This window comes from Anomaloglossus baeobatrachus, chromosome 7, assembly GCF_048569485.1.
Source record: "Anomaloglossus baeobatrachus isolate aAnoBae1 chromosome 7, aAnoBae1.hap1, whole genome shotgun sequence".
In the NCBI taxonomy this organism is placed as follows: domain Eukaryota; kingdom Metazoa; phylum Chordata; class Amphibia; order Anura; family Aromobatidae; genus Anomaloglossus; species Anomaloglossus baeobatrachus.
The window spans coordinates 267,263,120-267,289,836 of NC_134359.1; the positions used below are offsets into that span (position 1 = coordinate 267,263,120).

The following is a 26,717-nucleotide window of genomic DNA, read 5'->3' on the forward strand; positions in this document are numbered from 1 at the left end:
CAGCAACGTCACTGCAGCGTCACTGAACTGCCGCCCAATAGAAGCGGAGAGGCGGAGATGAGTGGGATGAACATCCCGCCTACCTCCTATCTTCCGCATTGTGGCCGGGAGGCAGGTAAGGAGAGGTTCCTCGTTCCTGCGGTGTCACACGGAGCGATGTGTGCTGCCGCAGCAACGAGGAACAACATCGTTACTGCTGCAGTAACGATATTTGAGAATGGACCCCCATGTCACCGATGAGCGATTTTGCACGTTTCCGTGACCCCAACGAGATCACTTGAGCGATGTCGTAGCGTGTAAAGCCCGCTTTAGTGTTGTCTTACCGGAGGGGGGCAGTAGTGGTGGTGAAGCAGGTCACAGGAGGCAGAGGTTCTGCTGGCACACACGGCGGGTCAGTGACTGCAGGTGCGGCGGCGTCCGTGGCTGCAGGTCTGGTGGTCAGTGGCGGCAGGCGCGGTGGGTCAGTAGTGGCAGCGGCAGGCGCGGCGGGTCAGTAGTGGCAGAAGCAGCGGCGGTGGGTGAGTGGTGCAGCAGATCGGTGCGGTGAGTGTCCCAGTGTGTCCACGGTCCCGGTTCAAATGATGGCGCCCGGATGGAGATGGAGCTCTCATCCAAGGGCTCCATCTGCGCACGCGCTGTCTCCCGGCGCCATCATTTGAAACTGGTACCGCGGACGCACTGGGAAACCTGCCGCACAGCCGCCCACCCGCACAGAGAGGCAGCCGGCACCGACAGGCACCCGGCTGCCGCCCGCACGCAGGTACAGGGACCCGGCTGCCGCCCGCACACAGGCACCTGGCTGCCACCTGCACGCAGCCACAGGCACCCGGCCGCCCAAACGCACCAGATCGCCGCACAGACAGGCCCCCAGGTAAAGCTACATTCGGATTTTAAGACGCACCCCTCATTTTCCTCCCAAATTTTTGGGAGGAAAAGTGCATCTTATAATCCAAAAAATACGGTATATTTGTTTTTGCCTCTCCACATTTCAGCAACCATATATTGTTCTTTGTTTCTTTACATACGTGGCTGTACAAGGCCTTATTTCTGCGGGAGAAGTTGTATTATTTTTCAATATAAATAAATTTTATACAACGGCGTGTGGTCCCCCCTCAATTTTGATACCCAGCCATGATAAAGCCGACAGCTGGGGGCTGGTATTCTCAGATTTGGTGCAGGAATATGGTGTATAAATTTCAGCACCATATCTGCATCTCTTGGCACAAAAACGCTTTTGACTGCAGTTTTCCAGCCAGGAGATGCAAATTTGGTGCTAAAATATCTGCACCAAATTTGCATGCGTTTGTTTTTGTGAAATCAATGGCTGGAAGAGTTAAAAAAACGCCGGAAAAAAAACACACCAAGAATGGACATGCTACAGATTTTTTTTTTGCACCCAACAGTGCAAGGAAAAAAAGAAGCAATGTGCACGCAGCACTTCAGATATCTCATTGACTTTGCTGGCAGAAGGATAGATATTCAGAATTGGGCTACAAACTGCACTTAGGCTATGTGCGCACTAGGTATTTTTTTCACGCTGCGTTGTTTGTGCGTTTTTGTCCGCAAAAACGCACAAAAAACGCACCCGCGTTTTACCGCGGGTGTGGTTTTTGTGGGTTTTTACCGTGTTTTTGGCTGCGTTTTTGTGCACTGCATTCAGTGAGTGAAAACCGCTGTGAAAAACGCAGAAATAATTGACATGCTGCGTTTTTGTGGTCACCACAAAAAAGCAGCTACAAAAAAACGCTGTGTGCGGACAGCACTTCTGAAAACCCATAAACATTGCTGGGGAAGCAATGTCACAGCATTTTCTGCACAAAAACGCGGTAAAAAACGCAGCAAAAAAAGAGAATTTTGTTTACTTACCGTAAATTCTTTTTCTTATAGTTCCGTATTGGGAGACCCAGACATTGGGTGTATAGCTTCTGCCTCCGGAGGACACACAAAGTACTACACTCAAAAGTGTAGCTCCTCCCTCTGAGCTTATACACCCCCTGGAGAACCAGATCTAGCCAGTTTAGTGCAAAAGCTGAAGGAGAATAGCCACCCACAAGTAAAAACAGAGCAAGAACCGGAACAACCGGAGACTCTGTCCACGACAACAGCCGGTGATAACACGCGGAACAAGAAACTGCCAACAGGCAACAGGGAGGGAGCTGGGTCTCCCAATACGGAACTATAAGAAAAAGAATTTACGGTAAGTAAACAAAATTCTCTTTTTCTTTATCGTTCCTATGGGAGACCCAGACATTGGGACGTCTCAAAGCAGTCCATGGGTGGGAATAAACAGAAAAAAGAGAATTTCTTTGTCGCTCCATTGGGAGACCCAGACAATTGGGGTGTATAGCTTCTGCCTCCGGAGGCCACACAAAGTATTACACTTTAAAAGTGTAACCCCTCCCCTCTGCCTATACACCCTCCCGTGCATCACGGGCTCCTCAGTTTTATGCTTTGTTTCTCATTTTAGTTAATCGGTTGGAAGAAAAGTGGGCCCCCACGGGGCCCTCGGCATGTTCCCTTCTCACCCCACTATGTCGGCGGTGCTGTTAAGGTTGAGGTACCCATTGCGGGTACAAAGGCCGGAGCCTCATGCCGTCTCCTTCACCATCCCTTAGCGGCTCTGGGAGAAGTGGGATCCTGAGCGGTCATCCATTCACTGGGACCGTGCTCCCTCCGCAGCCCCTGTGGGAATCTGTCAGACAGGAGTCTATTTATCCTCAGGGACCGGGCCCTGCATCACTAAGGTACTCTGTGTCCCCATGGGGGATGTGCATGGAGCGCCTTCATCCCGGACGCTGCAGCTGCGACGCCTGGTGGCCACATGTTCAAGACCGATGGGTGAGAGACATTCTGTCTCACGGTTACAGGATAGAGTTCAGCTCTCGTCCCCCGACTCGTTTTCTTCAGAACCTCTCCGCCCCCCGAGCGAGCCGATGCACTTTTTCAGGCGGTGAACGCTCTGAAGACAGAAGGAGTTGTGATCCCTGCTCCCCCCCAGGAACATGGTCGCGGCTTTTACTCCAACTTGTTTGTGGTGCCAAAGAAGGACGGCTCGTTCCGTCCCGTTCTGGACCTCAAACTGCTCAACAGAGATGTGAGCACCAGACGGTTTTGGATGGAATCTCTCCGCTCGGTCATCGCTTCGATGTCACAAGGAGACTTCCTAGCATCGATCGACATCAAGGATGCTTATCTCCATGTGCCGATCGCATCCGAACATCAACGCTTTTTGCGTTTCACCATCGGGGACGAACACCTTCAGTTCGTGGCATTGCCTTTCGGCCTGGCGACAGCCCCACGGGTGTTCACCAAGGTCATGGCATCTGTTGTGGCGGTCCTACACTCTCAGGGCCACTCGGTGATTCCCTACTTAGACGATCTTCTGGTCAGGGCACCCTCTCAGATGGCGTGTCAAAACAGTCTTTCCGTCGCTCTGGCGACTCTCCAGCAGTTCGGGTGGATCATCAACTTCTCAAAATCCAAGTTGACACCGACCCAATCACTGACGTACCTTGGCATGGAGTTTCATACTCAGTCAGCGGTAGTCATGCTACCGCGGGACAAACAGCTTTCTCTGCAGGCAGGGGTGCAATCTCTTCTTCGGGGTCAGTCACACCCCTTGAGGCGCCTCATGCACTTCCTGGGGAAGATGGTGGCAGCGATGGAGGCAGTGCCCTTCGCGCAATTCCATCTGCGGCCACTCCAGTGGGACATTCTCCGCAAATGGGACAGGAGGTCGACTTCACTCGACAGGAACGTCTCTCTTTCTCTTGCAACCAAGACGTCACTTCAGTGGTGGCTCCTTCCCAACTCTCTGTCGCAGGGAAAATCCTTCCTACCCCCAACCTGGGCTGTGGTCACCACGGACGCGAGCCTGTCAGGGTGGGGGGGGGTTTTCTCCACCACAGGGCTCAGGGAACCTGGACTCCGATAGAGTCATCCCTTCAGATCTATATTCTGGAGATAAGGGCAGTGTATCTAGCCCTATTGGCTTTTCATCGGTGGCTGGAGGGCAGGCAGATCCGGATCCAGTCGGACAACGCCACTGCCGTCGCATACATCAACCACCAAGGCGGCACTCGCAGTCGTCAAGCCTTCCAGGAAGTCCGACGGATTCTGCAGTGGGTGGAAGCCACAGCTTCCACCATCTCCGCAGTTCACATCCCGGGCGTAGAAAACTGGGAAGCAGATTTTCTCAGTCGTCAGGGCATGGATGCGGGGGAATGGTCTCTTCACCCAGACGTGTTTCGAGAGATCTGTCGCCGCTGGGGAACGCCGGACGTCGATCTCATGGCGTCACGGCACAACAACAAAGTCCCGGCATTCATGGCCCGGTCTCAAGATCACAGAGCTCTGGCGGCTGACGCATTAGTTCAGGATTGGTCGCAGTTTCGACTGCCTTATGTATTTCCTCCTCTGGCGATGCTGCCCAGAGTGCTGCGCAAAATCAGGTCCGACTGTCGTCGCGCCATTCTCGTCGCCCCAGATTGGCCGAGGCGGTCATGGTACCCGGATCTGTGGCATCTCACGGTGGGTCAACCGTGGGCGCTCTCAGACCGCCCAGACTTGCTGTCACAAGGGCCGTTTTTCCTTTTTTCCATCTGAATTCTGTGGCCCTCAACCTGACTGTGTGGCCATTGAGTCCTGGCTCCTAGCGTCCTCAGGGTTATCTCAAGATGTCATTGCCACCATGAGACAGGCCAGGAAACCAACGTCCGCCAAGATCTATCACAGGTCTTGGAGGATCTTCTTATCCTGGTGCTCTGATAAGGATTTTACTCCCTGGCCTTTTGCCTTACCCACTTTTCTTTCATTCCTTCAATCCGGAATGGACAAGGGGTTGTCTCTCGGCTCTCTCAAGGGACAAGTATCGGCGCTATCCGTATTTTTTCAAAAGCGTCTAGCCAGGCTTCCGCAGGTCCGCACATTCCTGCAGGGAGTTTGCCACATAGTCCCACCTTACAAGCGTCCGCTGGAACCCTGGGACCTTAACAGCCGCTGCGGGATGTCTCTTTATCACGTCTTTCGCAGAAGGTGGCATTTCTAGTGGCAGTTACATCGCTCCGTAGAGTGTCGGAGCTGGCAGCGCTGTCATGCAAAGCCCCCTTCCTGGTTTTTCACCAGGATAAGGTGGTTCTGCGTCCTGTTCCGGAATTTCTCCCTAAGGTGGTATCTCCTTTTCATCTCAATCAGGATATCTCCTTACCTTCATTTTGCCCTAATCCAATTCACCAATGTGAAAAGGATTTGCACTCCTTAGATCTAGTGAGAGCACTCCGACACTATGTGTCTCGCACGGCGCCCCTGCGCCGTTCAGATGCGCTCTTTGTCCTTGTCGCTGGGCAGCGTAAGGGTTCGCAGGCTTCCAAGTCAACCTTGGCTCGGTGGATCAAGGAACCGATTCTTGAAGCCTACCGTTCTTCTGGGCTTCCGCTTCCTTTGGGGCTGAAAGCCCATTCTACCAGAGCCGTGGGTGCGTCCTGGGCATTGCGGCACCGGGCTACGGCTCAGCAGGTGTGTCAGGCAGCTACGTGGTCTAGTCTGCACACTTTCACGAAACACTATCAGGTGCATACCTATGCTTCGGCAGACGCCAGTCTAGGTAGGCGAGTCCTTCAGGCGGCGGTTGCCCACCTGTAAGAGGGGGTCGTTTTCGGCTCTTTTTATCGAGGTATTCTTTTACCCACCCAGGGACTGCTTTTGGACGTCCCAATTGTCTGGGTCTCCCAATGGAGCGACAAAGAAGAAGGGAATTTTGTTTACTTACCGTAAATTCCTTTTCTTCTAGCTCCTATTGGGAGACCCAGCACCCGCCCCTGTTCCCTTTGGGCTGGTTGTTCTTTTGTGTACACATGTTGTTCATGTTGAATTGTTCTTTTGGTTCATGGTTTTCAGTTCTCCGAACATCCTTCGGATTGAATTTACCTTAGACCAATTTATAAGTTTCCTCCTTCCTGCTTTTGCACCAAAACTGAGGAGCCCGTGATGCACGGGAGGGTGTATAGGCAGAGGGGAGGGGTTACACTTTTAAAGTGTAATACTTTGTGTGGCCTCCGGAGGCAGAAGCTATACACCCCAATTGTCTGGGTCTCCCAATAGGAGCTAGAAGAAAAGGAGTTTACGGTAAGTAAACAAAATTCCCTTCTTTGTTACTTACCGTAAATTCTTTTTCTTATAGTTCCGACATGGGAGACCCAGACCATGGGTGTTTAGCTTCTGCCTCCGGAGGACACACAAAGTACTACACTAAAAAGTGTAGCTCCTCCCTCCGAGCATATACACCCCCTGGATGACCACATCTAGCCAGTTTAGTGCAAAAGCTGAAGGAGGACATCCACCCACAAGTAGAGATAGAGTAAAACCCGGAATAACCGGAACCTCTGTCTACAACAACAGCCGGTGAAAACACACGAAACAAGAACTGCCAACAGGCAACAGGGAGGGTGCTGGGTCTCCCATGTCGGAACTATAAGAAAAAGAATTTACGGTAAGTAACAAAATTCTCTTTTTCTTCATCGTTCCTTATGGGAGACCCAGACCATGGGACGTCTCAAAGCAGTCCATGGGTGGGAAATAAACAGAAACTGAGAAGTAGGCGAAACCTAACTTCACAAATGGGCGACAGCCGCCTGAAGGATGCGTCTGCCCAAGCTCGCATCTGCCGAAGCATGAGCATGCACTTGGTAGTGCTTCGAAAAGGTGTGCAGACTAGACCAAGTGGCAGCCTGACAGACTTGTTGAGCCGTAGCCTGGTGCCTGAAAGCCCAAGAGGCACCGACAGCTCTGGTCGAGTGCGCCTTAATCCCCGGCGGGGGAGGCACCTGAGAACATTGGTAGGCATCGGATATGGCCGACCTAATCCAACGAGCTAGGGTCGGTTTAGAAGCCGAGAGACCCTTGCGCTGACCTGTGGTCAGCACAAAAAGAGAGGTGCACCGCCTAAGGGCAGCGGTGCGTGACACATAGATCCGGAGCGCCCGCACCAAATCTAAAGTATGCAACGCTTTCTCAAAGCGATGCACAGGGGCCGGACAAAGGGAAGGCAATGAAATGTCCTGGTTAAGGTGGAAAGGAGACACCACCTTAGGGAGAAAGTCCGGAGTCGGACAGAGAACCACCTTGTCTTGGTGAAAAACCAAAAAGGGTGACTCCGAAGAGAGCGCAGCCAAATCAGAGACTCTCCTGAGAGAAGTTATGGCCACCAGAAAGACCACTTTCTGTGAAAGACGAAACAAAGAAACCTCCCTAAGAGGCTCAAAGGGGGGTTTCTGTAAGGCCGTGAGGACCAGATTAAGGTCCCAGGGATCCAGAGGCCGCCGGTAAGGCGGAATGATGTGAGATGCGCCCTGCATGAAGGTGCGCACCTGGGCCAGTCGGGCGATACGCTGCTGGAACAACACTGACAGAGCCGAGACCTGTCCCTTGAGGGAATTGAGGGATAGTCCTAGCTGCAGACCGGACTGTAGAAAGGACAGGATGGTCGGCAAGGAAAACGGCCAAGGAGCATGGCCGGAAGAGCGACACCAGGACAGGAAAATTCTCCAAGTCCTGTGGTAAATCCTGGCCGAGGAAGACTTCCGAGCCTGAGTCATAGTGGAGATGACCTCGGAAGGAATGCCTGAAGCCGTCAGGATCCAGGACTCAAGAGCCACGCCGTCAATCTGAGAGCCGCAGAATTCTGGCGGAAAAACGGACCTTGTGAGAGAAGGTCTGGGCGGTCCGGGAGAAGCCACAGCACCTCTACGGACAGACGGAGCAGGTCTGGGTACCAAGCTCGCCTGGGCCAGTCTGGAGCAATGATTATGACCCGACGGCCCTCCATTCTGATCTTGCGCAGGACTCTGGGCAAGAGCGCTAGAGGGGGAAACACGTAGGCCAGACGGAACTGGGACCAATCCTGAACCAGCGCGTCCGCCGCCAAGGCCTGAGGATCGTGGGAGCGAGCCACGTAAACCGGAACCTTGTTGTTGTGCCGGGATGCCATTAGATCCACTTCTGGAGTGCCCCACTTGCGGCAGATTGACCGGAACACTGCCGGATGCAGGGCCCACTCGCCGCTGTCCACGGTTTGACGGCTGAGATAATCTGCCTCCCAGTTTTCTACGCCTGGGATGTGGACTGCGGATATGGTGGACTTGGAGTCCTCCGTCCACTGAAGGATACATTGAACTTCCAACATTGCTAGGCGGCTGCGAGTCCCGCCCTGGTGATTGATGTAGGCAACTGCTGTCGCGTTGTCTGACTGGACTCGAATGTGCTTGCCCGCCAACAGGTGGTGAAAGGCTACGAGAGCTAGGAGCACAGCTCTGATTTCCAGCACATTGATCGAGAGGGCTGATTCGGACGGAGTCCAAGTGCCCTGTGCTCGGTGGTGGAGAAACACTGCTCCCCAGCCGGATAGACTGGCATCCGTGGTGAGAATCACCCAGGACGGGGCCAGAAAGGAGCGTCCCTGGGACAGAGAGAGAGGCCGAAGCCACCACTGAAGAGAGCTCCTGGTCTGTGGCGACAGAGACACTAGCCTGTGCAAGGAAGAGGTCCGCTTGTCCCAACAGCGGAGAATGTCCAGCTGCAGGGGACGCAGATGGAACTGGGCAAAGGGAACCGCTTCCATTGACGCCACCATCTGACCCAGCACCTGCATGAGGTGCCTGATGGAATGACGGCGGGGCTTCAACAGAGAGCGCACCGCCAGATGAAGGGACTGCTGTTTGACTAAGGGCAGCTTCACAAGTGCCGGCAGAGTCTCGAATTGCATCCCTAGGTACGTAAGTTTCTGGGTCGGGGTCAAAGTGGACTTGGGCAGATTGACAAGCCACCCGAATTGAACAAGCGTGGCGAGAGTGAGCGAGACACTCCGCTGACAGTCTGCACTGGATGAAGCCTTGACTAGAAGGTCGTCCAGGTAAGGAATCACTGCCAACCCCTGGAGGTGCAGAACCGCAACCACTGCTGCCATGACCTTGGTGAATACACGAGGGGCCGTGGCTAACCCGAAGGGGAGAGCCACGAATTGGAAATGTTCCTCTCCGATTGCAAAACGTAGCCAACGCTGGTGTGAAACTGCAATTGGCACATGCAGATAGGCATCTCTGATGTCGATGGATGCTAGAAAATCTCCTTGGGTCATTGAGGCAATGACCGATCGCAGAGATTCCATGCGAATGTGCCGCACCTGAACATGCTTGTTGAGAAGCTTGAGATCCAGGATGGGCCGGAAGGAACCGTCCTTCTTGGGGACTAGGAAGAGGTTTGAGTAGAAACCTCTGAACCGTTCCCGGGCGGGAACCGGTACAATTACTCCGTTGGCCTGCAAGGATGCCACGGCCTGAGAGAAGGCGGCGGCTTTGGAGCAGGGGGGAGTGGACAGAAAAAATCTGTTTGGCTGGCTGGAAGAAAATTCTATCCTGTAGCCGTGGGAGATGATATCCCGCACCCACTGATCGGAGACGTGTTGGAACCACACGTCGCCAAAGTGGGAGAGCCTGCCACCGACCAAGGACGTTGCTGGCGCAGCCAGATAGTCAAGAGGAGGCTGCCTTAGTGGCAGCGGCTCCTCCGCTCTTCTGAGGACGCGGCTTCGTGCGCCAGCTGGGTTTTCGATCCTTGGCTGAGTTAGTGGACGAGGCTGAGGGCTTAGAGGATGACCAGTTAGAGGAACGAAAGGAACGAAACCTCGACTGGTTCCTGCCCTGGACAGGTTTCCTGGTTTTAGTTTGTGGCAAGGAAGTACTCTTCCCGCCAGTAGCTTCCTTAATAATTTCATCCAGTTGTTCACCGAACAGCCGGGACCCAGCAAAGGGGAGCCCAGCAAGGTACTTCTTGGAAGAAGCGTCTGCTTTCCACTCTCGAAGCCACAAGATCCTGCGGATCGCAAGGGAATTAGCGGAAGCCACCGCCGTGCGGTGAGAAGCCTCCAGAATGGCAGACATGGCATAGGATGAAAAAGCCGAAGCCTGGGAAGTTAAGGCAACCATTTCGGGCATAGAGTCCCTGGTGAGGGAATGCATCTCCTCCAGAGAAGCAGAGACGGCCTTAAGAGCCCACACTGCTGCAAAAGACGGGGAGAACGAGGCCCCTGCCGCCTCATATACAGATTTGGCCAGAAGGTCAACCTGGCGGTCAGTGGGATCCTTAAGTGAGGTGCCATCGGCCACAGATACAACTGTCCGGGCTGAGATTCTAGACACCGGAGGATCTACCTTTGGTGAATGAGCCCACTCCTTGACCACCTCTGGTGGAAAGGGAAAACGTTCATCAGAACTACGCTTTGGAAAGCGTTTGTCAGGACAGGCCCTGGGCTTGGTCACAGTGGCCTGAAAACTGGAGTGGTTAAAAAACATACTCCTTGCTCTCTTAGGTGAGGTAACCTGGTGTTTTTCTATCAGAGAGGCTTGTTCCTCTGACACTGGTGGATTGAGGTCCAGTACGGAATTAATGGACGCAATCAAGTCACTAACATCCGCATCCCCTTCAGATAGATCAATGGGGTACATAGAGGTAGCGTCCGAGCCCACAGTAAAGACATCCTCCTCGCCCTGCAATTCAGCTCGTGAATCAGAGCCGTGGGACGAGGAAGGAGAAGAGTCCCTGTGTCTCCGTTTAGGAGGACGGGGTCCGGGAACAGATGAAAAATCCTCTGTGAGCTCTGCAGAGCGAGTCAGAGCAGCAGAGGCGCCCTGAGAAGGGGGCTGATGCATGGTCAGCAGAGTCCGGGACAGCTGTCCCATGGAGTCGGCAAAGGACTGGGAGATAGCTTTAGAAAACGATGCTACCCAAGCCGGGGGTTCAGCCACCGGGGCTGGAGCAGCCGGAGGGACCCCTGGGGAGACTCCAGGCTGAGGCACCACCATGTTAGAGCAGGCATCACAATGTGGATATGTGCTCGGTTCAGGCAGTATGAGCTTACATGCAGTGCATATAGAGTAAAGCCTTGCAGCCTTGCTCCTAGTGAGAGACATGCTGCTGAGGTGGAGGCTCTGCAGTAAAGAATACACTCCTTCAGAATGACCCCCAGAGAGTGTATAATAAAGTCCACAACCAGAGGTTGTGGCTTACCAGACCGTTCTGTGTGCCCTCCGGATTCCACAGCTTGGACCCCCAGACAGATGCAGAGCTGCAGCAGCCAGCGCCGATCAGTGTGTAAACGCTGATAAAATGGCGCCGGAGTGAGGAGGGGGGGCGGGGTTTAGTCCAAGAGCGGGAACCGGAGGGCCAAGGAGAAATACAGGGGAGGGAAACATCTCCTCAGAGAGGAGTGTCCTCACCTGAGCTGAACGGCCGGTGGGCGGCGCCGCACTGTCCCCCTGCATGACTGACATGCAGGGGCAGTGAAAACGAAACTAGGCCGCAGCCGAAGCCGGGGCCTAAATTTTCTCATGCGGCCGACGAGCAGGCACCCTCGGCGCGGTTCTCAGGAGAAAACCAGAGAACCGGCCGGAAATCACAGCACAGTGACATAACACACTCTCCCCACAATAAATGTACAAGGGACCCCTCAATAACGTCTCAATACTTAGCTTATGAGACGCAGGGCCAGGTCCCTGAGGGGTGAGCGCTCCGTCCGGCAGGTTCCTGAAAGGGCTGCGGATGGAGACCGGTCTCCTGCAAAGCAGAGAGAACCGTGATGGCTCCCACTTCAAGCCAGAGCCCGAGGGATGGTGAAGGAGCGCGGCATGTAAGGCTCCAGCCTTGTAAAATCAACCTTAACAGCACCGCCGACACAGTGGGGTGAGAAGGGACATGCCGGGAGTCCAGCTTGGACCCGCTTTTCTTCCAACTCTTTGAAATCAAAAATCAGATGAGAATGCATGTGTGTGTGACCTCCTGAACACAAAGCATTGAACTGGCTAGATGTGGTCATCCAGGGGGTGTATATGCTTGGAGGGAGGAGCTACACTTTTTAGTGTAGTACTTTGTGTGTCCTCCGGAGGCAGAAGCTAAACACCCATGGTCTGGGTCTCCCATAAGGAACGATGAAGAAAACTGAGAAGTAGGCGGAGCCTAACTTCACAAATGGGCGACAGCCGCCTGAAGGATGCGTCTGCCCAAGCTCGCATCTGCCGAAGCATGAGCATGCACTTGGTAGTGCTTTGAAAAGGTATGCAGGCTAGTCCAAGTGGCAGCCTGACAGACTTGCTGAGCCGTAGCCTGGTGCCTGAAAGCCCAAGAGGCACCGACAGCTCTGGTCGAATGTACCTTGATCCCCGGCGGGGGAGGCACCTGAGTACACTGGTAGGCATCCAAAATGGTCGACCTAATCCAACGGGCTAAGGTCGGCTTAGAAGCAGAGAGGCCCTTACGCCGACCTGTGGTTAGCACAAAAAGAGAGGTGCACCACCTAAGAGCAGCGGTGCGAGACACATAGATCCGGAGAGCCCGCACCAGATCCAGAGTATGCAACGCTTTCTCAAAGCGATGAACAGGGGCCGGATAGAAGGAAGGTAGGGTAATGTCCTGGTTAAGGTGGAAAGGAGAAACCACCTTAGGAAGAAAGTCCGGAGTCGGACGGAGAACCACCTTGTCTTGATGAAAAACCAAAAAAGGTGACTCCGAAGAGAGCGCAGCCAAATCAGAGACTCTCCTGAGGGAAGTTATGGCCACTAGAAAGACCACTTTCTGTGAAAGACGAAACAAAGAAACCTCCCTAAGAGGCTCAAAGGGGGGTTTCTGCAAAACCGTGAGAGCCAAATTGAGGTCCCAGGGATCCAAGGGCCGCCGGTAAGGTGGAATGATGTGAGACGCACCTTGCATGAAGGTGCGGACCTGAGCCAGCCGGGCGATACGCCGCTGGAACAGCACTGACAGAGCCGAGACTTGTCCCTTGAGAGAGTTGAGGGACAGTCCCAGCTGCAGACCGGACTGTAGAAAGGACAGAAGGGTCGGCAAGGAAAAAGGTTAAGGAGGATGGCCGGAAGAGCGACACCAGGACAGGAAAATCTTCCAAGTCCTGTGATAGATCTTGGCAGATGAAGACTTCCGAGCCCGAGTCATAGTGGAGATGACCTCAGGGGGGATACCAGAAGCCGTCAAGATCCAGGACTCAAGAGCCACGCCGTCAATCTGAGAGCCGCAGAATTCTGGCGGAAAAACGGACCTTGTGAGAGAAGGTCTGGACGGTCCGGAAGATGCCACGGCACCTCTACGGACAGATGGAGCAGGTCTGGGTACCAAGCTCGCCTGGGCCAGTCCGGAGCAATGAGGATGACTCGACGGCCCTCCATTCTGATCTTGCGCAGGACTCTGGACAAGAGAGCTAGAGGGGGAAACACGTAGGACAGACGAAACTGGGACCAGTCTTGAACCAGAGCGTCCGCGGCGAAGGCCTGAGGATCGTGGGAGCGAGCCACGTAAACCGGAACCTTGTTGTTGTGACGGGATGCCATTAGGTCCACTTCCGGAGTGCCCCACTTGCGGCAGATTGACTGAAACACTGCCGGATGCAGGGACCACTCGCCACTGTCCAGGGTTTGACGGCTGAGATAATCTGCTTCCCAGTTTTCCACGCCTGGGATGTGGACTGCGGATATGGTGGACTTGGAGTCCTCCGTCCATTGAAGGATGCATTGTACCTCCAACATTGCCAGGCGGCTGCGTGTCCCGCCTTGGTGATTGATGTAGGCAACCGCTGTCGCGTTGTCTGACTGGACTCGGATGTGCTTGCCCGCCAATAGGTGGTGAAAAGCTAGGAGAGCCAGAAGCACGGCTCTGGTTTCCAGCACATTGATCGAGAGGGCTGACTCGGACGGAGTCCAAGTGCCCTGCGCTCGGTGGTGGAGACATACCGCTCCCCAGCCGGATAGACTGGCATCCATGGTGAGGATCACCCAGGACGGGGTCAGGAAGGAGCGCCCCTGAGACAGAGAGAGAGGGGTCGAAGCCACCACTGAAGAGAGGTCCTGGTCTGTGGCGACAGAGCCATTAACCTGTGCAAGGAGGAAGGCCGCTTGTCCCAACAGCGGAGAATGTCCAGCTGCAGTGGCCACAGATGGAACTGGGCAAAGGGAACAGCCTCCATTGACGCCACCATCTGACCCAGCACCTGCATCAGGTGCCTGATGGAATGACGGCGGGGCCTCAGCAGAGAGCGCACTGCCAGTTGGAGGGACTGCTGTTTGATTAAGGGCAACTTCACAAGTGCCGGCAAAGTCTCGAACTGCATCCCTAGGTACGTGAGCCTCTGGGTCGGGGTCAAAGTGGACTTGGGCAGATTGACAAGCCACCCGAATTGAACAAGCGTGGCGAGAGTGAGCGAGACACTCCGCTGACAGTCTGCACTGGATGAAGCCTTGACTAGAAGGTCGTCCAGGTAAGGAATCACTGCCAACCCCTGGAGGTGCAGAACCGCAACCACTGCTGCCATGACCTTGGTGAATACACGAGGGGCCGTGGCTAACCCGAAGGGGAGAGCCACGAATTGGAAATGTTCCTCTCCGATTGCAAAACGTAGCCAACGCTGGTGTGAAACTGCAATTGGCACATGCAGATAGGCATCTCTGATGTCGATGGATGCCAGGAAATCCCCTTGGGTCATTGAGGCAATGACTGACCGCAGAGACTCCATGCGAAAATGCCGCACCTGAACATGCTTGTTGAGAAGCTTGAGATCCAGGATGGGCCGGAAGGAACCGTCCTTTTTGGGGACTAGGAAGAGATTTGAGTAGAAACCTCTGAACCGTTCAATTACCCCGTTGGCCTGCAAGGATGCCACGGCCTGAGAGAAGGCGGCGGCCTTGGAGCAGTGGGGAGTTGACAGAAAAAATCTGTTTGGCGGGCTGGAAGAGAATTCTATCCTGTAGCCGTGGGAGATGATATCCCACACCCACTGATCGGAGACGTGTTGAAACCTCACGTCGCCAAAGTGGGAGAGCCTGCCACCGACTAAGGACGTTGCTGGCGCGGACAGATAGTCAAGAGGAGGCTGCCTTAGTGGCAGCAGCTCCTGCGGTCTTCTGTGGACGCGCTTTTGTGCGCCAGTTGGATTTTTGGTCCTTGGCTGAGTTAGTGGACGAGGCCGAGGGCTTAGAGGACGACCAGTTGGAGGAACGAAAGGAACGAAACCTCGACTGATTCCTACCCTAGACAGGTTTTCTGGTTTTGGTTTGTGGCATGGAAGTACTCTTCCCGCCAGTAGCCTCCTTAATAATTTCATCCAGCTGTTCACCGAACAGCCTGGACCCAGCAAAAGGGAGTCCAGCAAGACACTTCTTTGAGGAAGCATCTGCCTTCCACTCTCGAAGTCACAAGATCCTGCGGATAGCGAGGGAATTAGCCGAAGCCACCGCAGTGCGGTGAGAAGCCTCCAGCATGGCAGACATGGCATAGGATGAAAAAGCTGAAGCTTGGGAAGTTAAGGTAACCAGTTCGGGCATAGATTCCCTGGTGAGGGAATGCATCTCCTCCAGAGAAGCAGAGATGGCTTTGAGAGCCCACACTGCTGCAAAAGTTGGGGAGAACAAGGCCCCTGCCGCCTCATATACAGATTTGGCCAGAAGGTCGACCTGGCGGTCAGTGGAATCCTTAAGTGAGGTGCCGTCAGCCACCGACACAACGGTCCGGGCTGATAGCCTAGACACCGGAGGGTCTACCTTTGGTGAATGAGCCCACTCCTTGACCACCTCAGGTGGAAATGGAAACCGGTCATCAGAACTACGCTTTGGGAAGCGTTTGTCAGGACAGGCCCTGGGCTTGGACACAGCGGCCTGAAAACTGGAGTGGTTAAAAAACATACTCCTTGCTCTCTTAGGCGAGGTAAACTGGTGCTTTTCTGCCAGAGAAGGTTGCTCCTCTGATACTGGCGGATTGAGATCCAGCACAGAATTAATGGACGCAATCAAATCACTAACATCTGAGTCACTTTCTGACAGATCAATGGGACACATGGAGTTAGCCTCCGAGCCCCCTGTAAAGGCATCCTCCTCGTCCCGCGAGTCAGCGTCTGAACCAGAGCCGCGGGACGAGGAAGAAGAGGGATCCCTGCGTCTCCTTTTAGGAGGACGGGGTCTGGGACCAGATGATGAATCCTCTGTGAGCTCTGCTGAGAGAGCCCTAGCAGCAGAGGCACCCTGTGAAGGGGGCTGATGCATGTTCAGCAAAGTCCTGGACAGCTGTCCCATGGAGTCGGCAAAAGACTGGGAGATAGACCTAGATAAGGATTCTACCCAAGCCGGGGGTTCAGCCACAGGGACCGGAGCAGCCTGAGAGACCACTGGGGGGGCGATTCCAGGCTGGGGGGGCGATTCCAGGCTGAGGCATCGTCAGGTTAGAGCAGGCATCACAATGTGGATAGGTGCTCGGTTCAGGCAGTAGGAGCTTACATGCAGTGCATACTGAATACAGCTTTGGAGCCTTGCTCCTCGTGTGAGACATGTTGCTGAAGTGGGGGCTCTGCCAGAATAACCCCCAGAGAGTATATACAGAAGGTCCACAACCGGAGGTTGTGGCTTACCAGACCGCTGGAGCAGTTTGTGTGCCCTCCAGATCCCAAAGCCCGGACCCCCAAGCACCTCAGCAGGGATGCTGCAGCCAGCGCTGATCGCAGGGAAGAACGCTGAGAAGAAGGGAATTTTGTTACTTACCGTAAATTCCTTTTCTTCTAGCTCCTATTGGGAGACCCAGACGATTGGGTGTATAGCTACTGCCTCCGGAGGCCACACAAAGCATTACACTAAAAAGTGTAAGGCCCCTCCCCTTCTGGCTATACACCCCCAGTGGGATCACTGGCTCACCAGTTTTAGTGCAAAAGCAAGAAGGAGGAAAGCCAATAACTGGTTTAAACAAATTCACACCGAAGTAACATCGGAGAACTGAAAACCATTCAACATGAACAACATGTGGACCCGAAAAACCAACCCAAAAATCCCGAAGGACAACAGGGCGGGTGCTGGGTCTCCCAATAGGAGCTAGAAGAAAAGGAATTTACGGTAAGTAACAAAATTCCCTTCTTCTTCGGCGCTCCATTGGGAGACCCAGACGATTGGGACGTCCAAAAGCTGTCCCTGGGTGGGTAAAGAAATACCTCATGTTAGAGCTGCAAAAACAGCCCTCCCCTACGGGGAGGCAACTGCCGCCTGCAGGACTCTTCTACCTAGGCTGGCGTCCGCCGAAGCATAGGTATGCACCTGATAATGTTTGGTGAAAGTGTGCAGACTCGACCAGGTAACTGCCTGGCACACCTGTTGAGCCGTAGCCTGGTGTCGTAATGCCTAGGACGCACCCACGGCTCTGGTAGAATGGGCCTTCAGCCCTGATGGAACCGGAAGCCCAGCAGAACGGTAGGCTTCAAGAATTGGTTCCTTGATCCATCGAGCCAGGGTGGCTTTGGAAGCCTGCGACCCTTTGCGCTGACCAGCGACAAGTATAAAGAGTGCATCCGAGCGGCGCAGGGGCGCCGTGCGGGAAAAGTAGATTCTGAGCGCTCTCATCAGATTCAACAAATGCAAGTCCAATTCATATCGATGAACTGGATGAGGACAAAAGGAAGGTAAGGAGATATCCTGACTGAGATGAAAGGGGGATACCACCTTAGGGAGAAACCCCGGAATCAGGCGCAGCACTACCTTGTCTTGGTGAAACACCAGGAAAGGAACTTTGGATGACCGCGCTGCTAGCTCGGACGCTCTCTGAAGAGACGTGACCGTTACCAAAAAGGCCACTTTCTGTGACAGTCGAGAAAGTGAAAAAACATCCCTCAGAGGCCCCAAGGGCGGCTCCTGGAGAGCAATTAGTACCCTGTGCAGATCCCATGGGTCTAACGGCCTCTTGTACGGAGGGACAATGCGACCAACCCCCTGCAGGAACGTGCGTACCTGAGGAAGTCGTACTATGCGATTCTGAAAGAATATAGACAGCGCTGGGACTCGTCCGTTAAGGGAGCCGAGCGACAAACCTTTTCCCAAACCAGATTGCAGGAAGGAAGGTAAAGTAGGCAATGCAAATGTCCAGGGAGATACTCCCTGAGCAGAGCGCTAAGAGAAGAATATCTTCCACGTCTTGTGGTAGATCTTGGCAGACGTCAGCTTCCTAGCCCGTCTCATGGTGGCAATGACGACTTGAGATAATCCTGAAGACGCTAGGATCTCGGACTCGATGGCCACACAGTCAGGATCAGGGCCGTAGAATTCAGTGGAAAAAACGGCCCTTGGGACAGTAAGTCTGGCCGGTCTGAGGGTGCCCACGGTTGGCCGTCCGTGAGATGCCACAGATCCGGGAACCACGACCTCCTCGGCCAGTCTGGGACGACGAGGATGGCGCGGCGGCAAGCGGAGCTAAGCTTGCGTAGCACTCTGGGCAACAGTGCCAGAGGTAGAACACTGTGAACTGCGGATATGGTGGATGCTCTGTCCCCCACCCACATCAGAATCCGCCGGATTGCCTGGTAGGCTTGGCGATGCGTGTTCCGCCTTGGTGGGCGATGTCTGCCACCGCTGTGGGATTGTCCGACTGAATTCGGATCTGTTTTCCTTCCAGCCGCTGCTGGAAGGCTTGCAGGGCAAGATACACTGCCCAGATTTCCAGAACATTGATCTGAAGGGATGGACTCCTTGACCGTCTGAGAAGGGAAACGTTCCTGTCTAGGGACGTCGACTCCCCAACCCATTGGCAAAGCATGTCCCATTGAAGTGGACGCAGATGAAACTGCGCGAAAGTGACTGCCTCTGCATGAGACGTCTTAAGGGGTGTGACTGGCCTTGAAGGAGAGACTGCACCCCCGTCTGTAGTGAACGCTGCTTGTCCAGCGGAAGCTTCACTATCGCTGAGAGAGTGTGAAACTCCATGCCCAGATATGTCGGCGATTGGGTCGGTGCCCGATGTAACCTTGAAAAGTTGATGATTCACCCGAAACTCTGGAGAGTCTCCAGCGCCACGCTCAGGCTGCGTTGGCATGCCTCTTGAGAGGGTGCCTTGACAAGTGGATCGTCCCAGTAAGGATCACAGAGTGACCCTGAGAGTGCAGGACTGCTCCCACTGCTGCCCTGAACTTGGTGAAAACCCGTAGGGCTATTGCCAGACCGAAGGGCAGGGCTACGCACTGAAGATGCACGTCTTCAATAACGAAAACGTAGCAAACGCTGGTGCTCTGGAGCAATCGGCACGTGGAGATAAGCATCCTGATGACTATTGATGCTAGGAAATCTCCTTGCGACATTGAGGCAATGACGGAGCGGAGGGTTACATCCGGAACCGCCTGGCCTTCACGTGCTTGGTGAGCAGTGTTAGGTCCAGAACGGAACGGAAAGAGCCACCCCTTTTTTGGCACCCCAACAGGTTGGAGGAAAAAACCGTGCCTTGTTCCTGAAGAGGAACAGGGATTACCACTTCTTCTGCCTGCAGAAGAGCATCGGCTCGGTGGGGGGAGGGGGGGGAAGTGCTGAAGAATCGCGTCGGAGGACGAGAACAGAGCTCTATCCTGTACACGTGAGACAAAATGTCTGTCACCCACCGGTCTGTGACCTGTGGCAGTAAATGTCCCTAAGCGAGAGATTCTGCCACCAACCGCGGATGCGGAGAGAGAGAGCTGACAGTCATGAGGAGACCGCCTTGGTAGCGGTTCCTCCTGCTGCCTTCCTTGGGCGTGATTGAGCCCGGCCGGAATCTGAGCCCCTCTGAGCCTTTTGAGCCGTTTTGGACGAGGACAATTGGGACCTGCCCGAGCCTGGGAAGGACCAACCTCGACTGTCCCTCCAGGACAGCATTACTAGGGTAAGTCGCCAATGCAGACATTGCGAGGTTAAGGACACCACCTGCGGCACAGATGTACATGTGCTCGAGACCAGCTGCGCAAGCCCAGCTGAAATAGGTTAGAGTGCCCATACGGCTGCGAATGCCGGAGCAACCGACACGCTGATAGCTTCACAGACAGATTTCAACCAGAGGTCCATCTGTCTGTCAATGGCATCTTTAAGTGAAGTCCCATCTTCACTGCAACTATGGATCTAGCCGCAAGCCTGGAGATTGGGGGATCCACCTTTGGACCCTGGGCCTAGCGCTTTACCACGTCAGGTGAAAGGGATAACGTGTATCCTTAAAACGTTTGGAGAAAACGCTTATCTGGTAAGCGTGGTGTTTCTGAACTGCTTCTCTGAAGTCAGCGCCAGAAAAAAACGCAATATACGCATGAGTACTGAAAAAGGATCTCTCCTGCTGTGAAGCTGACTCCTCCAATGGGGGAGCTGAGGGAGAAATATCCAACATTCCATTGATGGACGCTATAAGATCATTCACTATGGCGTCACCATCCGGCGTATCCGGATTGAGAGCGGTGTCAGGACCAAAGCCCTGATCAGCTACGTCTGCCTCATCATACAGAGAGTCCTCCTGCTGGGACCTTGACCAGTGATGAAGCCGAGCGCCGCACCCAGCGAGCTAGCTTAGGCTGTCTGGGACTGCCGTCCGTGTCAGAGCCTTCCCCCTGGAATGCCTGGGACCCCCCCGGAGCAATGATTACGTTCCAAATGAGGGTGGCCAGGGAGCATTAATTAAGATTGCCCATGGCCTGTCTGGACTGCAAAGTCTCTATCCCATGACAATCCATCAGCCGAAACTGCAACTCCGTCCCTGTCCCTGGACAGGGTTCACGGATGGTTCCTTTGGCCACCTCTAGTAGAGACCCCGGCTGACCAAGTGCTACAGGGGAGCTTGCACACAATGGGGGTCAGTGGAACCTGCCGGTGGAACAGTATTACATGCAGGAAAAACAGCATAGGAAGCCTTGTTGCTTTTTTGCTGCTGTATTCAATCCATCTATGCAATGTATAGCATACAAGCATAAACACTTCAGCACATGCAATACAAGCAGCATAGAAAGCCTGTGCCTTGGCACTCTTGCTTTTTTGCTGCTGCTGTCCAGCCATCTAGGAGAATATAGCCCAGAGTAGCGACCGTACAGTGCAATGTATAGCATACAAGCATAAGTACAAATGAACACTTCAGCACATGCAATACAAGCAGCATAGAAAGCCTGTGCCTTGGCACCCTTGCTTCTTTGCTGCTGTTGTCCAGCCATCTAGGAGAATATAGCCCAGAGTAGCGACCGTACAGTGCAATGTATAGCATACAAGCATAAGTACAAATGAACGCTTCAGCACATGCAATACAAGCAGCACAGAAAGCCTGTGCCTTGGCACCCTTGCTTCTTTGCTGCTGTTGTCCAGCCATCTAGGAGAATATTGCCGAGAGTAGCGACCGTACAGTGCAATGTATAGCATACAAGCATAAAGTACAACTGAACACTTCAGCACATGCAGTACAAGCAGCACAGAAAGCCTGTGCCTTGGCACCCTTGCTTCTTTGCTGCTGTTGTCCAGCCATCTAGGAGAATATTGCCGAGAGTAGCGACCGTACAGTGCAATGTATAACATACATGCATAAGTACAAATGACACTGCAGCACATGCAATACAAGCAGCCTAGAAAACCTGTGCCTTAGCACCCTTGCTTTTTTGCTGCTGTTATCTCGCCATCTAGGAGGGCATATAGCCAAGAGTAGCGACAGTACAGTGCAATGTATAACATACAAGCATAAGTACAAATGAACACTTCAGCACATGCAATACAAGCAGCCTAGAAACCTTGTGCCTTAGCACCCTTGCTTTTCTGCTGCTGTTATCTCGCCATCTAGGAGGGCATCTAGCCAAAGATAGCGACCTACAGTGCAGTGTATAGCATACAAGCATCAAATACAAATGGACACTGCGGTATTTAGTGGGGTCAGCACTTCAGGTGCTGCTTACCGCCCGCCTATAACGCGGGTATGTGGTCGCCAGAGCCCTGTGTTGGTTGCCCAGAGCATGTCTCCGTTCCCCAGCTCGGACTGCGTGCAGGAATGGCTGCCGGCGTCCTTCTCCAGCTCGTGTGACGAGGGGCGGGCCGTGGGCGTGCCCCAGACAAGAGCGGGAAACTGGCGTCCCACTGTGTCCAGTGAAGGGGGCTGGAGAATGCAAAGCAAACTCCAGCCGTCTGTGCTGACTGTCTGTACAGCGTCCCGCCTCTCCCCTGACTGACAGGGCTGGAGGCGGGAACGAAACGAAAACTAGGCCGCAAAGCCGGGGACTCGAGTAATAAGCGCGGCCGTCCATGTGCACGGCCCGCGCGGAAGTCCCCGGCGCACCACAAGTCCCAGCCGCGCCACAATGTAAAAAACACCCAGCAGCGGCCGGCGCGGCAGTTCCCAATACATAAATTCACTCAGCTAAGCTGCAGTGAATATAGCACGAGCGCACCGCGCTGTTACCCCCGGCGCACTAACACTCCCAGCAATGCTGGTGTGTGTGTGCGCGCTTGCCCGGGGACACAGAGTACCTTAATGTAGCAGGGCCTGTCCCTGACGATACTCAGCTCCATATCCAGCAGGTTCTCTGGGTCTGTGGATGGAGCCCGGTCTCAGTGCCTGGAGACCGGTAAGATCCCACTTCACCAGAGCCCTCAGGGGGATGGGGAAGGAAAACAGCATGTGGGCTCCAGCCTCCGTACCCGCAATGGGTACCTCAACCTTACAAACCACAAGTGGGGTGAGAAGGGAGCATGCTGGGGGCCCCATATGGGCCCACTTTTCTTCCAACCGACATAGTCAGCAGCTGCTGCTGACTAAAAACAGTGGAGCTATGCGTGGATGTCTGACCTCCTTCGCACAAAGCAGAAAACTGGTGAGCCAGTGATCCCACTGGGGGTGTATAGCCAGAAGGGGAGGGGCCTTACACTTTTTAGTGTAATGCTTTGTGTGGCCTCCGGAGGCAGTAGCTATACACCCAATCGTCTGGGTCTCCCAATGGAGCGCCGAAGAAAATGGCCGCCGGAGCGAGGAGAGGGGGCGGGACTCACTCTGAGAGCGGGATCTGGAGGGCCATAGAGACTTACAGGGGAGGAGACATGAACTCAGTGAGGAGTGTCTCTCCCCTGTGTAGAACGGCCGCTGGGCGGAGCCGCACTGTCCCTTTGCATGAATGACATGCGAGGGCAGTGAAACCGAAAGTAGGCCTCCGGCGAAGCCGGGGCCTAAATTTGAGCGGTGCGGCCGGCGCGCAGGCACCATCGGCGCGGTTCTCAGGCGACAGCCAGAGAACCCGCCGGAAATGTCACAAAAATCACTCAGCACACTCTCCCCCAACAATAAAGTACAAGGGACCCCCATATATAAACGTCTCAGGTACTTAGCTTGCTAAGACGCAGGGTTCCAAGTCCCTGGGGGCGAGTTCTCCGGTCCAGCAGGATCCTGAAGGGCTGCGGATGGAGACCGGTCTCCTGCCAAGCATGGAGAACCGTGCTGGCTCCCACTTCAAGCCAGAGCCCGGAGGGATGGTGAAGGAGCACGGCATGTAAGGCTCCAGCCTTGGAATCAACCTTAACAGCACCGCCGACACAGTGGGGTGAGAAGGGACATGCCGGGGGTCCAGGCTTGGACCCGCTTTTCTTCAAACTCTTTCCAAAAATGAAAAATCAGATGAGAATGCATGTGTGGATGTATGCCTCCTGAACACAAAGCGATAAACTGGCTAGATCTGGTTCTCCAGGGGGTGTATAAGCTCAGAGGGAGGAGCTACACTTTTTAGTGTAGTACTTTGTGTGTCCTCCGGAGGCAGAAGCCTCCCATAGGAACGATAAAGAAATGTCTAGTGCGCACAGGGCCTAAAAAACACATCAAAAACTGCACCCTAAATTTCTCAAAGGTAGGACCTGCCTCTACATAGAGAATGGGGGTCTCCTGACCGGTGCGGTGAAGCGGCGTCTACATACAGTAGGGTTGCCAACTTGACTTTTCATTTTTTCTTTGCAGCTTATCAAAAAACAATATTTTTTACGGACACAGTGGAAACAATAATAAATCATTATGATTTTAAAAAGGAACCTGTCACCAGATTTGTCCCCTATAAGCTGCGGCCACCACCAGTGAGCTCTTATATACAGCATTCCAGAATACTGTATAAAAGAGCCCAGGCCGCACTGTATAATGTAAAAAAAAACAAACAAAATACTTATACTCACCTCAGGGGGGAAGGGGGGGGGGGGTCCGGTGTGTGCCATTGCTCTCCGGTTGGCGCCTCCTCTCTTCGGCAATCTGTCTCTCTTCTACCCAGCCCAGTAAGGACGGCACATTCACATCATGGACACGGGCTGGCATTGCTGTCCAGCGCAGGCGCACTTTGATCTGCTCTCAGCAGGGCAGATCAAAGTACTGTAATGCGCAGGCGCGAGGAAAGGTCATAAACCGCCCGCGTATGCGCATTACAATACTTTGTTCTGCCTGTGCAAGAGTGCAATGCCGGCCTGTGTGCATGACGTAGGACACATCATGCACATGGGCCTCAGAAGAAGGAGGACCGCGATCGCCGCAGAGAGGAGGTGCCGGACTGGAGGACAGTAGGACGTGGAGAGCGCGGTGTGGCTCCTCTTCATTCGTTCTCTATCTGGACGTGATGGACACCTCCCACCATTGGGATCTGCATCCGTCAGACATCTATGGTATATATCCTGTGGAATTCTAACAATTATTGTGTCCTCCCAACAGGATCTGGTGCCCCACCTAATGGACATCCTACGTCATGACACGGAAGGTTTCCCGAGGAGGGCGGTGGTGAAGGTATTTACCGATTGGCTCAGGAATGGTCACATGCAAGAGCTCCAAGACTCAGAAATTGTGTTGTCCCAGATTCTGGCGATGGCGTACAGGGACCTGGATTGGGAGGTGAAGGTGAACGCCTTGGACCTTGCAGACTCCTATATGTCCCAAATATTGGAAATGGGATCTTCCCAAAGCTGCCCATACACTATGGGTCTGCCTTCAAGCAAAAGCTCACTTTCCATTTCAAAAGCACTGATAAAGTGTGAGCGAGTGGGGCTTTTCCAGGCCTTATTGACCGGTCTATGCGACTGTGACCGGCCAGTGGCATTAAAGGCTTGTGAGATCCTCCTCGCCGTAAAGCCTAAAATGTGCAATGGAGACACCAGTTCCTCCGAACAACATGGAAGAGACTGGCTGGAGCACATGATGAAAGAGAAGGATGGTGCTGGGAATCGCCCAGAATGGGCCACAGAGGTCATAGAGAAGATGGATTTGGATAAAATCAAGTGTTCCTTGTCAAAAAGCAGCGATTATTTACATGAAACGCCCCTGTCACTGCTGCAGGACATCAAAGCCACCTTATGGGGGGGAGAAATGCACGATGCAGATTGCTATTGATGTAGACATTTAAAAGGGACTCGGGTTTCTGCAATGCAACCTGAAGACCGCATGCTGCAAGAGTAAGAACAGAGACTTCAGCCCTGCGGCTGTTATCGCAGTCTTTTTTTTTTTTGTTTACATGCAATGTTAGCTTAAGCCTATTATCTTTCTCATTAGTGGGTCTCAGCAGTGCTAAGTTGTAGTCCAGCTCCGCCCCCTCTGTGATTAGCAGTTTCTGTATATGGAAATGTACACTGAAAGCCTGATGTGGGCGGGGGCAGCTCTCCTACATACAAAATCTAAACTCTTTCACTGTTTCAGAACGGGTGCAGCCACTAATCTAAGTGATACATCATTGAACTCAGGATCCCTTTGCCTAGATCATGCTGCTCTCAGATGAGGTAGCAAAAACCTGCTGACAGATTCCCTTTAAGAAACTCTACTGCTACAGATATCACTGTAGAAAGGCTTTTTTACTGTAATATACAGCAGATCTGACATATGTTGTCCTACATTACCTTACTGGGAACCAGAAGTCCTTTTGATCATCCTACAGCCACCCTAATACCGTAACAGACCTGCCGCACTTAGGGCGGCTTTGCACGTTGCAACATCGCACGTGCGATGTCGGCGGGGTCAAATCGAAAGTGACGCACATCCGGCGTCACTTTCGACATCGTAGTGTGTAAATGCTAGATGATACGATTAACTAGCGCAAAAGCGTCGTAATCGTATCATCGTTGCAGGCTCCGACTTTTTCATAAGTACGCTGCCGCGACAGGTACGATGTAGTTCCTCGCTCCTGCGGCAGCATACATCGCTGTGTGTGAAGCCGCAGGAGCGAGGAACATCTCCTACCTGCGTCACTGCGGCTTCCGTAGGATAGGCGGAAGGAAGGAGGTGGGCGGGATGTTTACATCCCACTCATCTCCGCCCCTCCGCTCCGATTGGCCGCCTGGCGTGTGGCGTCGCTATGACGCCGCACGACCCGCCCCCTGAACAAGGAGGCGGGTCGCCGGCCAGAGCGACGGTCGCAGGACAGGTGAGTCCATGTGAAGCTGCCGTAGCGATAATGTTCGCTACGGCAGCTATCACAAGGAAATCGTTGCTGCGACGGGGGCGGGTCCTATCGCGCTCGGCATCGCAGCATCGGCCTGCGATGTCGCATCGTGCAAAGTACCCCTTAAAGTCTAAGTAAGATGTTCTGTTTGTAATAAAGTAAATTAATCTGTCACTATACAGGGCTAGGTAATAGGTTTTATTTTTGTATTATGCTGTTTTTTACTCTGTCAGTGCAGTTTTCACTTTAAGACTTTAATAAAAAATAAAAAAAAATCTGCAAAACAATTTGTACTTTACAATTATGGGCACATCAAAGCATAACATTTTATTTAAAAAAAAAAAAAAAAAAAAAAGCATAAAAATTTGTTGTGATTGCTACAGGAGGTAATGACATTTGCATTTAGTCACAGGAAGTTAAAGGGGTGGTCCGGCACCTAAAATATATTTTCTAAATATCTATCCTTGCATCCTATCCACTTTTGTAATTTCCTTTATAACAT

General features: G+C 53.4%; 1 protein-coding gene across 2 annotated transcripts in view; it reads left to right on the forward strand.

Annotated features, from left to right (window-relative positions):
- BRAT1 (BRCA1 associated ATM activator 1) overlaps positions 1 to 26,487 on the forward strand; it is a 62,717-nt gene extending 36,230 nt beyond the window's left edge. For both annotated transcript variants that reach the window (XM_075318119.1, XM_075318118.1), the window contains one exon: positions 24,502 to 26,487. In XM_075318119.1, the coding sequence (XP_075174234.1) occupies positions 24,502 to 25,173 (672 nt within the window). In that variant the 3' untranslated portion in view covers positions 25,174 to 26,487. The remainder of the gene's footprint in view (positions 1 to 24,501) is intronic.
- Positions 26,488 to 26,717: the final 230 nt, after the last annotated feature.